General features: G+C 43.5%; 1 protein-coding gene across 1 annotated transcript in view; it reads right to left on the reverse strand.

Annotated features, from left to right (window-relative positions):
- LOC121689347 (uncharacterized protein DKFZp434B061-like) overlaps window positions 1-4,355 on the reverse strand; it is a 14,830-nt gene extending 10,475 nt beyond the window's left edge. Inside the window, exons 1-2 of the mRNA XM_042069079.1 lie at window positions 4,336-4,355; window positions 3,571-3,670 (exon numbers count right to left, since the gene is read on the reverse strand). Coding sequence (XP_041925013.1) covers window positions 3,571-3,670; window positions 4,336-4,355 — 120 coding nt within the window. The remainder of the gene's footprint in view (window positions 1-3,570; window positions 3,671-4,335) is intronic.
- Window positions 4,356-14,804: the final 10,449 nt, after the last annotated feature.

The raw sequence follows: 14,804 nt of genomic DNA on the forward strand, positions 1-14,804 counted from the left end.
TCATGCTCCCTCCTACCCATAATCCCTTGCGGCAACATCTGAAACAGCTGTGAAAGGTAAACAAACATGGCGGATGACATCGGTAATGGCTGCTGAATCTGTTTAAAATGTCATTTGTGTGACCTTATTTTGCTTAGATTTGTAGATTACAGATTAGAAATAAACAATTTACTATCTGATTATGCCATTGTTGTAACCATTAATAGCGTCTGGTCTGATATATCTGCCGGCCGTAAAACTAATTTATACCGTTAGCCTGCTAGCTTACGTGAGCTAATTTAGTTTAACGTCAGGCCTTTGCTAACGTCATACCGTAGTGTTAACCAAAGATTCTAGAGTGCTACGCTCATTTTTAAAAGATGCATTTAATCCAAAGTCATGTCTAGTGAGACAGCTCTCTATGTAGGGAGGGAGGCAGTAGGCAGCTGTCTCCCGTTTCGAACACACCCTATGTGTGTGTGTGTTTGTGTGTGTGTGTGTGTGTTGTGTGTGTGCTTGGTTCCCATTGTCCTACGTAATTTAGAATGACCATTAACATATGTTATTTGAACACCTATAAAGTAGATCCATTTTTTTGTCCGCATCACACTTGTATATTAGCAATCATCCATTTAGAACTAACGACTGGCCTTTGGCCATAGCGACCATCCATTTAGAACTAGTAACGGCAGTTTGTCCTGCAAGTTGAGAAATTAATTGAAATGTGTCTGGGGAAAGTAGTTCTACGAACAAGACAGTTCTAGCGATTAAAACGCCTAAATTATAACCGGAGATGAACACAACTCAAGTGGCAACAGTGGAATAACAGTGGTGGTTGCAACGGGTGGTCTGTTAACAGAAATGAATGCTCTTACGGGGTTTAAACGCTGCGCGTCGGGCCGTATTACAACCTCGACCGTGCCTTCATTTCTGTTAACAGACCACCGTGTCGTCCATTATCCCTTACGTATATAACACGGTATATAACACAGTATATAAAATGGTATACAACACGTATATATAACGTACGGTATATAGCACGGTTAATTGCACAGATCGTAGGGTTTGAGTCGAGCTTCAGCATCGATTTGTTTAGCTTTCCCAAGTTTTGGATCAAGCTGTCTGATCTTTGGCTTGGTGACATCACATATATCAGAGAGTGGTAAAGGGTGTGATGACAAGTTGCTCCAGTGTGTGTGTGTCTCTCTGTGTGTGTGTGTGTGTGTATTAAGTGTGTAAGTACCATAATTCACATCCAGTTCAGAAACACTATTTCCCGACATGTTCACTGTGAATCACTGAAGAAAGTGGGAAAGTGGGCCATTTCAAGGTTGATATATACTGTATGTCTACTGGAGATACTGAGAAGATATGGGAGATAGAGTAGTTATGTGTGTGTGTGTGTGTGTGTGTGTGTGTGTGTTGTAAGGAGCAAAACCGCTCCTCACAAGGAGAATTGCATTGGCCAACAACAAGTTAGAAGGGCATTTTTAGAGGAAGCAAGATTTGCTTTTGCTGCATGTTTTACAGTTTTTCCTCGATCGTTTTGATGCTTGTGTCAACTCTGACATCACATTCTCAAAACAGTTAACACCCTTTTCTGAACAAAAGCACTCTGGCCAAAATGACACATTTTGCTAGCAAAAGACTGTTACTCTCTCAAAACATGCAGCAAAAGCAAATCTTACCCTCAAACATCACATCCCGTCATCAAATGACTGTGTGATTTCAATCAATCATTACACACTGGTGAGACCGCTGGGTGAACACCCTGCCACAGGGTTTGAATTGAGCTCTATCACGAAGATATGACGATTAAGCTTTGGAAAATAGGTTTGCGGTTTGTGGTTGGAATTAGATGCAGGGCGGTCCAGTCTAAAACATTTGTAGTCCTTTGTTGTGTTGGGCGATTGGGAAAATGTTGTTCTTATGTTTCTTAATCAGTCATGGGTGTGTTTTGGGCATAACATCCTTTAAACCAATGAGAATGACATCTGTCATTTCCTTTAACTGCAAGCAGCGCAACTTCAAACACTGCATCTGTATTTTACTGTAATAGTCAGCGGCGGTTCTGTAATGTAATATACATTAAATCTGCTCTGTAATATACATTACACCTGTTCTGTAATATACATTAAATTTGTTCTGTAATATACATTAAGTCTGTTCTGTAATATACATTAAATCTGCTCTGTAATATACATTAAATCTGTCCTGTGATATACATTAAATCTGTTCTGTAATATACATTAAGTCTGTTTTGTAATATACATTAAATCTGTCCTGTGATATACATTAAATCTGTTCTGCCTGTGGAGTCTGACAAGTGTTCTGTTGACTTTGCTGAAGTGTTTACTTCCTGTGTGGTGACTCGTGCAATGAGTCGTAACCAGGGAGGGGACCAAGAGTCAGAGGAGTTGGATAGAGACCGGAGTTGGCAGGGCTTTTAGCAAATGGTCTTAGTGTAATGGGGATGTTGGAGACCTGGTCACAAAGATGCTGGTGCCAGTGTAGTTTCGCAGTATAGTTTTGCAGACAGCGCATGGTGATGTGGCAGGTCATTTTGGTATCCGCAAGACTTCCCAGCGGTTGTGGGTTGTGGGGATGAAGAGAGATGTGGCTCTAAAGACTTGCCAGATATGTCAGAAGAACCAGTCAATTGCACCTGCGTCCCTGTGTCCTATTCCGGCAGTAGGGAAGCCCTTTGAACATCTTCTTATTGACTGTGTAGGCCCACTGCCATCGTTTAAGTCAGAGTGTGCATATTTGTTGACGGTGATGTGCCAGACTACTTGGTACTACTTGGACTACTATCCGCTGCCAAGCATCACTACGAGAGCTGTGGTGAAGGCATATTGGCACTTCATTTCAATATTCACTACCAGAGCTGTGGTGAAGGCACTTTGGCACTTCATTTCAATATTCACTACCAGAGCTGTGGTGAAGGCACTTTGGCACTTCATTTCAATATTCACTACCAGAGCTGTGGTGAAGGCATATTGGCACTTCATTTCAATATTTGGCACACCAAAAGGGATCCAGCGTGACAGGGGTTCCAACTTCACTTCAAAAATGTTATTGAGTTGATACACAATAGGCAACTTGTGTCCTCGGAACCATATCTGACAGCAGCTTTGGAGTTTTGGAAGTAGGCTGCAGGCAGCAGGTGGATGCTGGCATGCATAGGCTGTGTTTAAGAGTGTTTGATGGTCGAGTGGTGGAACGAGCATTTAGTCCAGGCGGTCAGGTCTTGGGGTTGTTGCCTGTGCCCAGTTCACCGTTTTGTGCTAAATTCCCTGGCCCTTGCTTAGTTGTCCGACAGATGTCTGGGCATAACTGCCTATTGGCTGCCCCTGATGACAGATGTCTGGGCGTAACTGCCTATTGGCTGCCCCTGATGACAGATGTCTGGGCATAACTGCCTATTGGCTGCCCCTGATGACAGATGTCTGGGCATAACTGCCTATTGGCTGCCCCTGATGACAGGTGTCTGGGCGTAACTGCCTATTGGCTGCCCCTGATGAGAGGGGATCCACTTGGTTGTTTCCACATTGACTTGCTTGGGCCTTTCAGTTTGCCGGGTCCCGGTACTGGTCCGGGTTGTGTGGGTGTCGTCTGCTGCTGTGGTTGGTAGTTTGCCTCCTGGTGGCTGTGGTCGGTAGTGTGCCTCCTGGTCATCTGGTGGTGGTGGCTGAGGTCACAGACACACACTTACACAGACTCACACACACACAAAGATACACATATGCAACACTTATATAACCTCCCCACACACGCACATACACTATACTGACCATTTTATGTCAGATCTGCTTTGAGCCAGGTGGTCCTTGACAGACAGCCTTGCAACCCCATTCCCTGTGGCTGTTTCCGAATCTCCTACTTGGCGGCAAGGCTGAGGAAGAGGAGGAGGAGGAAGAGGAGTTGTGATGACTCAGACATCGTCTTCGCTTTCGCTTCTTGGGAACTGCGGCCATCACCTCCGCCCAGAACCGAGGACCCTTATTACCACGGCAACAAACACACTCAGCCCCTGCCTCAAGGGGAAGATGCAGGCAACAAACACACACACACACACACACACACACACACACACACATACACAGTGTCGCTGTGTGAGTGTGTACTTATGTGTGTTTGATGAAGAGTGTTGCTGATGTGTGTATTTGTACAGATGCTAGTGTGTGTGTGTGTGTGTGTGTCAGTTATGCTGATCTGTGTATTTGAGTGTGTACGTATGTGTGTGTGATGAAGAGTGTTGCTGATGTGTGTACAGATTCTAGTGTGTGTGTGTGTGTGTGTGTGTGTGTGTTTGGACAGTTCTGCATCTCATTCAAGGCTGTCACTGTCACTCACTGTCCTGCTGCTGTTGCCATAGCGAGCCTGTCCCTATGTCTCTGGATATGTATGAGGTCAGGGAGGGCCACAAGCACTGTTTAGAGGCTGTCTGTATGTACACACACACACACACACGCACACATATATATATATATATATATATATATATATATATATATATATATATATATATATATATATATATATATATATATATATATTATATATATTAGGGCTGTCAATCGATTAAAAAATCTAATCTAATTAATTACATACTCTGTGATTAATTAATTTAAATTAATCGCATATATATTTTTTGCTGTGAAAGTATTTTAAATATTTAAATTCTAATGAATCATTGAATAATCATGACATTGAATAATCGTGACATTAAAGTTCAAAAACTCTTTTATTATTATTTTCACTGTTCAAATAATTGCCATAATAATCTATAATATGCTAAGGAAATAAATTCAAAAGTGCTTCGGGAAGAAGTTTTTTTTTCACATACAAGGCATTTCATTGCAGAGGACTTTATTTTCAACACTTTATTTTTTATCAACACCATCAGGCTGTTTTTTAAAAGTAAATGTTCCAATCAATGATCCAGGCAGCACGTTTTCTTCTCTCTCCTTCATTTTACAGTCTAATTTTTACTGACTAGAACGGCTCGGGGTCAAAGGTCATACGGAATCGATTAATCTGCACTAATTTTTTTAATCAGTTATTTTTTCTCAAATTAATTAATCGAAATTAATCAGTTATTTTGACAGCCTTAATATATATATATATATATATATATATATATATATATATATATGCACTGTTTAGAGGCTGTCTGTATACACACATATATAGGGATATACAGATACAGATAGTGTGGCAGATGCACAGCCTCACCTCCTGAGATGTGGTTATTTCTGCAGTCAGAGGAGCCTATCTCATCTCCCATGATGCCTTGGGGTAGGCGTTCCTTCTCTTATAATGATGCTCTCCATTCAACCTACACCCCTCTCTTTCTCCGTCATCTGTTATATAACCCGAGTTATCTCTCTTCATCTCTCTGCCTCTCCTCATCCCTCTCTTCCTGTCTCTCTCTCTTCATCTCTCTGCATTTCCTCATCCCTCTCTTCCTGTCTCTCTCTCTTAATCTCTCTGCATCTCCTCATCCCTCTCTCTTTTCATCTCTCTGCCTCTCCTCATCCCTCTCTTCCTGTCTCTCTCTTTTCATCTCTCTGCATTTCCTCATCCCTCTCTTCCTGTCTCTCTCTCTTAATCTCTCTGCCTCTCCTCATCCCTCTCTTCCTGTCTCTCTCTCTTAATCTCTCTGCCTCTCCTCATCCCTCTCTTCCTGTCTCTCTCTCTTCATCTCTCTGCATTTCCTCATCTCTCTCTTTCTGTCTCTCTCTCTTAATCTCTCTGCATCTCCTCATCCCTCTCTCTTTTCATCTCTCTGCCTCTCCTCATCCCTCTCTTCCTGTCTCTCTCTTCATCTCTTTGCATCTCCTCATCCCTTTCTTCCTCTCTCTCTTCATCTCTCTGTCCTCTTTCTTTCTTTCTGTCTTTCTTTCTTAATTTTTCCTCTTTTTTCTTAATTTTTCTATCTCTTTTCAGCTACTTTATGTGTGTGTGTGTGTGTTTGTGTGTGTGTGTCTGTGTGTGTGTATGTATGTGTGTTTGTGTGTGTGTGTGTTTGTGTGTGTGTCTGTGTGTGTTTGTGTGTGTCTGTGTGTGTGTGTATGTATGTGGGTTTGTGTGTGTGTCTGTGTGTTTGTGTGTGTGCGTGTGTGTGTGTGTGTATGTTTGTTTGGAGACTTTATTAGAGAGAGTGTAAGTATGGGGAGGGCATTTTTAGAGAGAGAGCCTGTGACTTTTTCTCCAGAGATGTGAAGTGATGGGAGAGGGTGGGTGAGTATGTTTATGCATGTGTGTGTGTGTGTGTGTGTGTGTGTGTAAGAGAGAGATTATGTTTATGCATTTGTGTGTGTGTGTCTATGTGTGTGTGTGTGTGTGTGTGTGTGTGTGTGTGTGTGTGTGTGTGTGTGTGTGTGTGCACATGTGTGTTTTAAGTAACTGGTGTAATACTCATTATACACTGGAGCTTGGTGAGGGTTTCTTGGTGAGGTCACCAACGCACACGCACACACACACACACACACAAACACACACACACACACACACATCTGTCTCAACTGTCCATTTCTCACTCCTTGTGCTGGTCTGCTTTTAATCTATTTAACTTTTTTAATAGGCTCTAACATTTCTCAGGAATGCTCTAAGCACTGGTGCTTATGAACGATAATTAATTGCAATTAGATCTGACGAGGGCCACATGCAGCAATTACTTTGTCCCCTCGCAGAAGGTTCACAGCGTCCAGCCTGCATTATTCTCCTTCAGAGAGACAAAGGAAATGTGTGTGTGTGTGTGTGTGTCGTCCACCTGTAGCTTTGCCAATGGAGGCATATAATTACCAGCAGGTCTATGTATAGTTCATGTGGCAGTCACGTGGTCTGATAATGACCTGTCAGCCACTCCCATCAGAGACTTTCTAATGAGGAGACACAGCACAGCACAGCAAAATCTTCATAGAAATGCATAGGGTTAGTTTGTAACGCCAATATGGCAGTTGTCTACGCATATCACACCCCTTCCGCAGCAAAATGTCGACATGGCTTAGAAACCCGTAACTAGGCACTGGGGGTCTGGCAAGCTTTTTGAGTTTTGCCATGTTAACCTGTGGAGACTGACGGCCTGTGGGTCATGAAGGGCACTTATTTGGATGTGTGGTGCCCTAACCCACGTAGACACAGTGAGATAGCATGTTACACTATAGAAACATGATTACATAATTGGGAACACTTGTTCTAACTATAAAATATGGCATATTGCATGATATTTACATAACTGCGAGATACAAGTTTCACGTTGATGGCAAGAAGTACAGACATTCACCAAGACGTATAGCACATCGGCAATCTATCTAAAATAACACCTATTTGAAGTACCATTCATGATATGTTGTCAAATATTAAAGTTGTGGGAAGTACATAGCTTAAACTATCTTTCATTCGTCCTGGCCAGGAGGGACGAATGAAACAAAATACACATTCGACTTCTGCTTAAATAACTCATGAACGGTTTTGTGTAGAGCTGAAAAGGCAACTGTATTTGACAGAGGACAGATGTAGGTTGCTAGTGACAAAACACAGTATTAGCTTTCAGTGTGGTATGATGTCTTTGTAAATGACATTTCATTTAAAAGTCCCGGTTCTCCCCCAATGTAATAGACGTACAGGGTGCAAAAGCTTGCCAGGCATAGCAACAGTAACTAAGGAGGGCGGGTCTTGGCGAAGGGTCAACTGTCCTCACCACTGCCGCCATCTTTATCCCCATCCTATATGCTAATATGATTTAGTTTGATATTGATGGGGGATTTCTGGTGTGAAAAGTAGTACATTTACAGGCAATTGAGCTGACGTTCGGTATTAATTCAGTGGCAACCTGTCTCCTTTGATCCCGGGCCTCAATTCGCCGGTGTGAGTAAAGGACTCAGAGCCAATAAGAAGACACGCTTTGCGTTGTGTAGTGTCTTAGAGCCAATAAGAAGACACGCTTTGCGTTGTGTAGTGTCTTAGAGCCAATAAGAAGACACGCTTTGCGTTGTGTAGTGTCTTAGAGCCAATAAGAAGACACGCTTTGCGTTGTGTAGTGTCTTAGAGCCAATAAGAAGACACGCTTTGCGTTGTGAAGTGTCGCCTCCCTAAGAAGGTGTTGAAGTCTTGAAAGTGAGAGCTCGCCTCTTCTCCCATTACCTCCTGCTCTGAGCGTCGCCTCGGCGATGAGAGCCCACTGCCTCTCACCCTCGTTAGCTAACGAGCCTAATGGAGTGTGAGCAGACGTTCTCCACTAGCTCTCGCTTCAGACCTGCATGTGTGTGTGTGTGTGTGTGTGTGTGTGCGTGCGTGTGTGTGTGGTTGGACAGTGACGTGTATGTAGTCCTGTCTGTATATACATGTAGGAGTCTCTCTCTCTCTCTCTGTGTGCGTGTGTGTGTAGTAGGCTAGTGGTGTGTATGTGGGCCTGTCTGCAAGTGTGTGTATGGCGCATGCGTGTGTGTGTGTGTAGTAGGCTAGTGGTGTGTATGTGGGCCTGTCTGCAAGTGTGTGTATGGCGCATGCGTGTGTGTGTGTGTAGTAGGCTAGTGGTGTGTATGTGGGCCTGTCTGCAAGTGTGTGTATGGCGCATGCATGTGTGTGTGTGTGTGTGTGTGTGTAGTAGGCTAGTGGTGTGTATGTGGGCCTGTCTGCAAGTGTGTGTATGGCGCATGCATGTGTGTGTGTGTGTGTGTGTGTGTAGTAGGCTAGTGGTGTGTATGTGGGCCTGTCTGCAAGTGTGTGTATGGCGCATGCGTGTGTGTGTGTGTAGTAGACTAGTGGTGTGTATGTGGGCCTGTCTGCAAGTGTGTGTATGGCGCATGCGTGTGTGTGTGTGTAGTAGGCTAGTGGTGTGTATGTGGGCCTGTCTGCAAGTGTGTGTATGGCGCATGCGTGCATGTGTGTGTGTGTGTGTACTGGGGTGAAACAGGGGGGTAGCAGTCCTTGGCCATTAGCTCCTCTTTGCAGCAGTGGACCCAGAAAGACTCCAGGTCATCACAACAGAAACAAGATATGTCTTGCTGCTTCCACCATTGCAGCTGAGGCTACTCTGGGACATTCTGGGGGGGGGGGGGGGGTTGGGATTCAGGGCGGTAAATACCAACTCCAGATGGGCATTTTGAAGAAATGCTGTTTGACTTATAAATGGTGCATTGCCACTTTAAGAGCATTGAGTCTCAAATGCCTAATAATGCCCTTTCACCAGCTCTTGTTTACAAGCCTTGTTTGTTTGAGCTACATTGACAATAATATGCACAATAAGTTGTCATAAGCAGCCTTCATTGCTTTGGAAATGGATGTGTGTAATGAATGATATGTTGCTACACATTTCTGTTTCTAATTAAAAGTGAATTATGAGCCTGGTAGCCACTTAGCTAACTGAACGGAATGCGTTGGAATGCGTTTCAGTCGACATTCATGTAAATTATTATTGAAGACTCAACAATTCCATTGTACAAAGGCAAAGGAGAGATGAAATGAGAGGTTCAACAAAACATTCAAAAGGAAACACATTTATTTACACATTTAATCCAGCGTTACCTGTAGGAAGTTGTTTTTCATTTAAATATTCAATAATCAGTTGAGATCAACTCTGTGTATCAATGTGTGTATTATATGAAGAGTTCAGATGCAAAAACAGTTAAGTTCAGCTTCACAAACATGTTATTTTATTGTCAGTTCTGGGAAGCTTCTATCAAACTGCCATTTTGTTGTTTGTAATTTTTTAAGTAAAATAAATAAAATCAATCCAACAGCAATTGGAAAAAATATAACTATTTCTGTAAATTCATAAAAAATGGATTTAAAGGAGAAATATGCCGAGTTTTCACACAGATCTTCGTTGTAGCTGCCCCATGTTCATGCCCCCAGAGTGTAGCACTGTAGCTGCCCCATGTTCATGCCCCCAGAGTGTAGCGCTGTAGCTGCCCCATGTTAATGCCCCCAGAGTGTAGCTGCCCCATGTTCATGCCCCCAGAGTGTAGCACTGTAGCTGCCTCATGTTCATGCCCTCAGTGTAGCGCTGTAGCTGCCCCATGTTCATGCCCCCAGAGTGTAGCGCTGTAGCTGCCTGGCTGCATTAGCTGCTGACTGTAGTAACTCAAGCTAAACCGATCTGTTTTCATTGTTTTTCATACAGACAGTACTTGGTGACCTCGAGAAACGAAGATCTACAGTATGTGAAAACTCGCCCGATTTTTGCATCTGAACCCTTGACATGTTGTTGTTGTTGTTGACGTACATAATGATGTTAATGCAGTGAGCTCCATGTGCACTAGTCCTTGGGGCTGATTCAAAACAGTCAACACACCTGCAGTTCAAACAGTAGCCGAGTTGATATGATATAATCTGATCACACACTCAGCCAGCCTGTACAAAACGCTGTAACGAAACACATTTCCTCTCCTTAGGGTGATTGGGATGTGTGTGTGTGTGTGTGTATGTGTGTGTGTGTGTGTGGGGGAAGGGGTGTTAAAAGTCAAGCATAATTGGATCGAAAGTCAGGCAGGATGTGCAGCTTATCAAAAAAAAAAAAAAAATCTATGTCAAGAAAATCTATGCCTAAGTTTAAGAGATCAGAGAAACAGATGAAACATAAATAAATACTATAATGGCAACTGATCATTAAAACGCTTTGACTGTTCAGGCCTGTGAATTTGAATTGTATAACTGGTCGCACTGTTTTAAGGTTGTGATTTATTTATTTGATCAAAACTGCATGGGGTTGACAATAAAAGCAACAATGATTTGGTGGACTTAGCTGTTTCTGCATCGGAGGGGTATTCCAGAAAGGAGGTTTAACAAACACTGAGATAAAACTTAACCTCTGGGTTGTCTGAACCTGTGGCGACTAAACCCGAGCTGTCGGTTCCAAAACACCGGTTACCAGTTAGTTAAATCAACCCTGTGTTAGATAACCTAGAGTTGTGCGCGTTCACGGCGAACTTATAAAGGCATCATCTATTGAGAGTCGAAACCATGAGTGAAACCGGCGAAACGAAGAGCACCGTATTTTTCAGAGGCGGAGTAGTCGAGGCTTACGAGGAGGAGAGAACTGTAATAACAAAAAAAAGAGCAATACTTAAGCGCCTGCGTCCGAGACCTTGCTTGGCAGAGAATAGCCTAACTGACCGTGTAAATGCGTATGATTAAGATAGCCTATTTAATGTCAAAAGCACAATTAAATAATTCAATGAACATCACGTATTGTATTGACTGCTTTCAATGATGCTTTCTTAAACTAGCATACCTTGTCACAGATTGAGCGGGCCATAGAATTCTTTGAGAATCCCAAATGCAATTTTCTATTTTAACGCGGGTTCTGCAGCTGTGGGCCAAGTTAAACTTTTGCGCTCCATCATCGGAAGGGTGAATGTCGGAAGGCATGGGTAGCCTATTGGACACATTTCGGTGCACATTTGGAAAATGTAATAAGTGATGCTGACCTGCCAGTTGGTGAAACTACACTTTAATGATCATCGTGGGTTTGTGTCCAGGAAAACGAATGAAGTTGCGCAGGAACTGCTTTAGCACAAGGCAAACTTTACGCACCAACCGACAGCTTGCCAATATGCTCTGCGTCTCCAACACTACAAAAACTCCCAGTCGGAGAGCATGTGTAGCCTATTAAAAAAATATTTTATCCCAAATGCCATCAGCATTCTTAACCAAACTTAGTGACAACATGCATACCCGGCTGAGCTGTACAGCTATTTAAACTTATTTATTAATTTTCTATAGGCTATGTTTTTTGTACTGTACTTGTTTTAATTACATCTTCAATGTGTCTGAGATGTTGTTTGTCCATCTGTCTGGTGAGCCAAACACAAATGTCCACTATGGTGTAGCCTAGGCTAGCTAGCCTACATTAAAGATTTATTTTATTCTATTCTAATCCACCATGCGTAATGTAGGGATGAAGAATGCTTTTAAAGTAGGATATATTTAGGATTCAGCTGAAAAACTTGTTTGGAAAAGAATGGATAGGCTAGTCCTATCATGTGATGTCGTGGTCTTATTGCCCTCTCACGGTGAATTGCACGGATAAATATTACATGATTTTGTGCTTCTTTGTCAATCGGACCTTCGTCAAAATGAAACGCCATTGTGTGACAAGTGTAAAAATAGCGGCCTGATTGAACATGCACTGAAATAACCGAACATAATTGAACATAACCTGAACAAAACCTACCCCCTATCAGGTTAAGTTCAGAGCCTATGTTACAATAGTTACTTACATAGCCTGATCATTTTTGAACTTTCTGGAACTGAAATCCCAGGTTTACCGTTTACTCTGGGTTTACATACCCAGTTCAGTTCAGAGCCTATGTTACCATAGTTACTTACATAGCCTGATCATTTTTGAGTTTTCTGGAACTGAAATCCCAGGTTTACCGCTAACTCTGGGTTAACATACCCAGTTAAGCCAGTAAACCTGCTTTCTGGAATACCCCCCTGAACTCTTCAGACGTGTATGTGTATGTTGTTCTCTGTGTATGGCTGGTGGGTCAGCATAGACTGAACTGTATCTGCTGGTATATAACACGGTATATAATGCAGTATATAATACATTATTCCACTGCTTGGTTGAATTTCCCATTGTCCTACATAATTTAGAATGACCATTAACATTAATTGAAATGTGTCTGGGGAAAGTAGTTCTACGAACAAGACAGTTCTAGCGATTAAAACGCCTAAATTATAACCGGAAATGAACACAACGCAAGTGGAATAACAGTGGTGGTTGTAACGGGTGGTCTGTTAACAGAAATTAATGCTCTTACGAGGTTTAAACGCTGCGCGTCGGGCCCTATTACAACCTCGACCGTGCCTTCATTTCTGTTAACAGACCACCGTGTCATCCATTATCCCTTACGTATATAACACGGTGTATAACACAGTATATAAAATGGTATACAACACGTATATATAACGTACGGTATATAGCACGGTTAATTGCACAGATCGTAGGGTTTGAGTCGAGCTTCAGCATCGATTTGTTTAGCTTTCCCAAGTTTTGGATCAAGCTGTCTGATCTTTGGCTTGGTGACATCACATCAATCAGAGAGTGGTAAAGTGTGTGATGACAAGCTGCTCCAGTGTGTGTGTGTTGTTGTGGATGGAGAACACAGCTCTGTCTTGGGCCGAATTAGAATCTGTGATGAGTCACGCCTCAGAGCCTCCCCTCCTTCTGCCTCTCTGTCTAATGCTCTCTCCCTCCCTCTCTCTCTCTCTCTCTCTCTCTCTCTGTACACACACACACATAACCCCCCCCCCCCATGCCACCACCACCTCACACATGCATAGCCATCCCCTAGAGGGCCTTGGGGCTGATTCTCACTTCTTAGGGACATCTGTTTCACTGATAGTTCCGGGTGGCAGACACGCAAAAGCTCTGACTCACCCGACTCACACAACACACACACTCAGAACACCAGGCCTGGAAGTGTGTGTGTGTGTGTGGGTTTGTGTGTGTGAACATGATTTCTAGAACTATATGTATGCCAAGAATGATACAGAACCCTGACATGCCCAGAGGAATACTTTTCAGCTGATGCTGTCTGTTAAACAGTGCAAAAGTATTCCACAAGCTGCTATTTTGTGGTTCTAATCAGAAGGGTTTCAGAAGTTCCAGAATACTAATAAAGGCTGTAGAGTAGAGTAGAATTTCTTAATGGAATCCGATGGGTGAATCCTATAGATTCCAGACTGCAGTGTGTTTTCGGTGAGAGCAGTTTGATTCCTGCTTTCCTTCCTGTTCAGGCTCTGGCTTTTTCTTCATCCTCCTCCTCTCCTCTTCTCTCTGTCTCCTCCTCTCCTCTCTCTCTCCCCCCTCTCCTCTCCTCTTCTCTCCTCCTCTCCTCTCCCCCCACTCTCCTCTTCTCTCTGTCTCCTCCTCTCCTCTCTCTCTCCCCCCACTCTCCTCTTCTCTCCTCTCCCCCCACTCTCCTCTTCTCTCTGTCTCCTCCTCTCCTCTCTCTCTCCCCCCTCTCCTCTCTTCTCTCCTCCTCTCCTCTCTGTCTCCTCCTCTCTCTCTCTCTCTCTCCTCTCTCCTCTCCTCTTCTCTCCATCACACGACTGCTGATTAAAGGGATTGCCTAAGACTCGATGTTCACGCCGTACCTGAGTAGAAACACCCCACGCACAAAAGGGGGAAATGGATGTTGTGCTGAACTAATCACAGAGAGACACAGAAGAGAACTCTACGACGCCTCTCCTTAGATCGGTGGTGGTGGTGGCGTCGGCGGCCATGTTTTATTCATGGCACGAGACGAGGGATGGGCGAACCTTGACTTGTACTTTTGATCCCAAACTCTCAACCTTCCCCTTTGATGTCAAGTGAGGTGATATTTCTTCAAGCATTCACCTTCTGCCACAAGTGTAGACACACACACACACACACACACACACACACATACACCACACACACACACACACACACACACACACACACACACATACACCACACACACACACACACACACACACACATACACCACACACACACACACATACACCACACACACAACACACACACACACACACACACACACACACACACACACACACACATACACCACACACAGGAGTGTGTGTCCCTCAGCTCCACACACACACACACACAACACACACACACACACACACACACACACAGGAGTGTGTGTCCCTCAGCTCCAGTGTAGTACAGTATCTCTGCTCTCCTCTCCTCTTCTCCTCTCCTCTCCTCCTCTCCTCCTCTCCTCTCCTTTCTTCTTCTCTTCTCCTCTCCTCCTCTCCTCTCCTCCTCTCCTCTTGTCTTCTTCTTCGTGTGGTTTATTGTATAAGGGGCCAGG

The sequence above is a fragment of the Alosa sapidissima genome, chromosome 18 (assembly GCF_018492685.1).
Source record: "Alosa sapidissima isolate fAloSap1 chromosome 18, fAloSap1.pri, whole genome shotgun sequence".
Lineage (NCBI taxonomy): Eukaryota > Metazoa > Chordata > Actinopteri > Clupeiformes > Clupeidae > Alosa > Alosa sapidissima.